Here is a 2,194-nt window from a genome sequence, read left to right on the forward strand (position 1 = left end):
GAGCAGGCCAGCTTCCTGTCCGAGCAGGTCAGCTTCCTGTCTGAGCAGGCCAGCTTCCTGTCCGAGCTGCACACCAAGCCTGGGACTGATCCAGGGTGGTTTTCTCTCCTCACTCCTCTCCTCTGGTCTCTGCAGCGGGCTCTGACCATCGAAGCGGGCCGACGCTACGACTGCGGACCTGGAACCTTCTTATTTGAGACGCAGCAGGCCGAGACGATCTTCTCTCTGATGAAGAGTACCATCACACAGAAGAAACCTGTCCCTCTGGGAAGCCAAACCAAAGATGGAGAGAAGGTTCCCATGGTCAGCATCCCGCCTCATTCCCCCCTCTCCCAAGTATGGGACCGGAGCATCCTGGAGAAAACTCAGGACAGGAGATCTCTGGTGTTTGACGACGGTGGAAAGACTCGGGAGGATCCGATTGGTTCATCAGAAGCTGCTCCTGCTCCCATCACCCTCATGCCTCTCCCACTGATCCCCACTCAGCAGACCAACCAATCAGAAGCCGTGTATGCCGACCCGAAGGTCAGCGTCACGTCAGATTTAAAACCCGGACCGGTCACGGCTCTGTATGTGGACCCTGTTGATGTTCTTCCTCTGAAACCACCACAGTCCGGAGAACCTGAGGCTGCCGGTACCGCCTCCTCAGAACCCAGTCTTCAGCCCGATGTTCCAGATTCTGTTTATGCAGAGGTCTTCGACAAAATCAGTCTGGACCAGAACAAACCTCAAACTCTGCTGAGGGCAGGAAAACCAGCGGAGGAGCCGATTTACACCGAACCCGTCAGCAAGACGGACGAAGTGTCGGAACCCAGAGGAACCCCAAAACCCGACCCGTTCGCCCACCTTTACGCTCAGGTGTGTAAAACATCCACCAGAACCTCAGCAACCATCAGCACCGCCCGCTCCACAGCTGCTTCACCCTCCGCCTCTGATCGGACCAAGAACCCGGCCGAGGACAGCCTGGATGATGTCATCTATGAAAACCTGGGCATCATTTAAGAACCTGGGTTCTGTTTCCTGTTCCTGTCACTTTATCCACAGCTGTTATATTTCCAAACAAACCGGGACGAAGTTCTGCGTTCTGCTGCAGAACCCTGTGAGCTTTTATTTCTGTCTCCTGTGATTTAAAACGTGTTAAACGGACTTTGATCCTGTTTTTACTGAAACAGTTTTGGTAACCCTCTCAAGGCAGGCGTTGCAGATTTGCATATACCTAATTACTCCACCTTCATATTTTACTCAGATGATCATTTCCCCAAATATCTGATTTTTCCTGTTACTAAAACTTAATTTGAGCCTGAGAGGGTTCAAAATGGTGATGCAACATAAATATTATTAATCTGCCTGAGTTTAAAAACAAATGTTTAGTTTTGTTATAAATATTTTATTATTTCATTTTTACTCACGGACTGCTTTGGACCCGCTGGTCAGTGTTTGTTTGTTTGTTTGTTTGTTTGGATGAGGCACACCTGAGTAAAATATGACCTTTGAATGATTTTCATCTGATTCTTAATAACTATAAACCAACAAAAAACAACATTTTATTCAAGAATTTTAACTGCAACAAAGATTTAACTCTTCGATTGTCTAAATCTGAAGCTTTTAGACTCTAAAGAAGTAAAAACAGATCTTTATAGAACATATATGTATTTAAGAATAAATAAATAATTTCTGAGTTATTAAAAAGCTTAACTCTAAATATTTCTGCCGAGGTTCAGGTTCTCCTGGAAATGAAGACACAAACTCAGAATGTTCCCTTTTAAACAAATACACAAGTGTCTTAATTCATTTTATTTATATATGCAAGCAAGTTTATGTCTTTACAAATAAAAAAGCCGCTGTCTGCCCGAGCTGTTGGCACAGATATGTACAAAGATGGAGGAGTGAGTCAGATGACGCTCGCTACTGAGCAACCAGAGCCAAATACAAAAGTCTGGAATACGATGGCTACAGAAACAAAAAGACTTCTGATGTCCAGGATGTCCAAGCGGACTCTGATGGACTCTCTGTCCCTGATGGACAACAGCTGGAGGAACTCTGACCGTCCAAGGTTGGACGTCAGGTTTTACTGGATTCATGCTTTTTCACGCTGACATGGAAAGTTTGTGAATCCTGAGTGGATTCAGGATCCTGGAATGATGGCGTGAGTCCACGTTGAACGGGGGACAAAGAGGACAGGGACGAGGTTTTG

General features: G+C 46.2%; 1 protein-coding gene across 1 annotated transcript in view; it reads left to right on the forward strand.

Moving 5' to 3' along the window:
- LOC119616881 (docking protein 3-like) overlaps positions 1-1,002 on the forward strand; it is a 6,245-nt gene extending 5,243 nt beyond the window's left edge. The window contains exon 7 of the mRNA XM_037974649.1: positions 7-1,002. Coding sequence (XP_037830577.1) covers positions 7-1,002 — 996 coding nt within the window. The remainder of the gene's footprint in view (positions 1-6) is intronic.
- The last annotated feature ends 1,192 nt before the right edge of the window (positions 1,003-2,194 follow it).

Source organism: Kryptolebias marmoratus, linkage group LG3, assembly GCF_001649575.2.
Source record: "Kryptolebias marmoratus isolate JLee-2015 linkage group LG3, ASM164957v2, whole genome shotgun sequence".
NCBI lineage: Eukaryota > Metazoa > Chordata > Actinopteri > Cyprinodontiformes > Rivulidae > Kryptolebias > Kryptolebias marmoratus.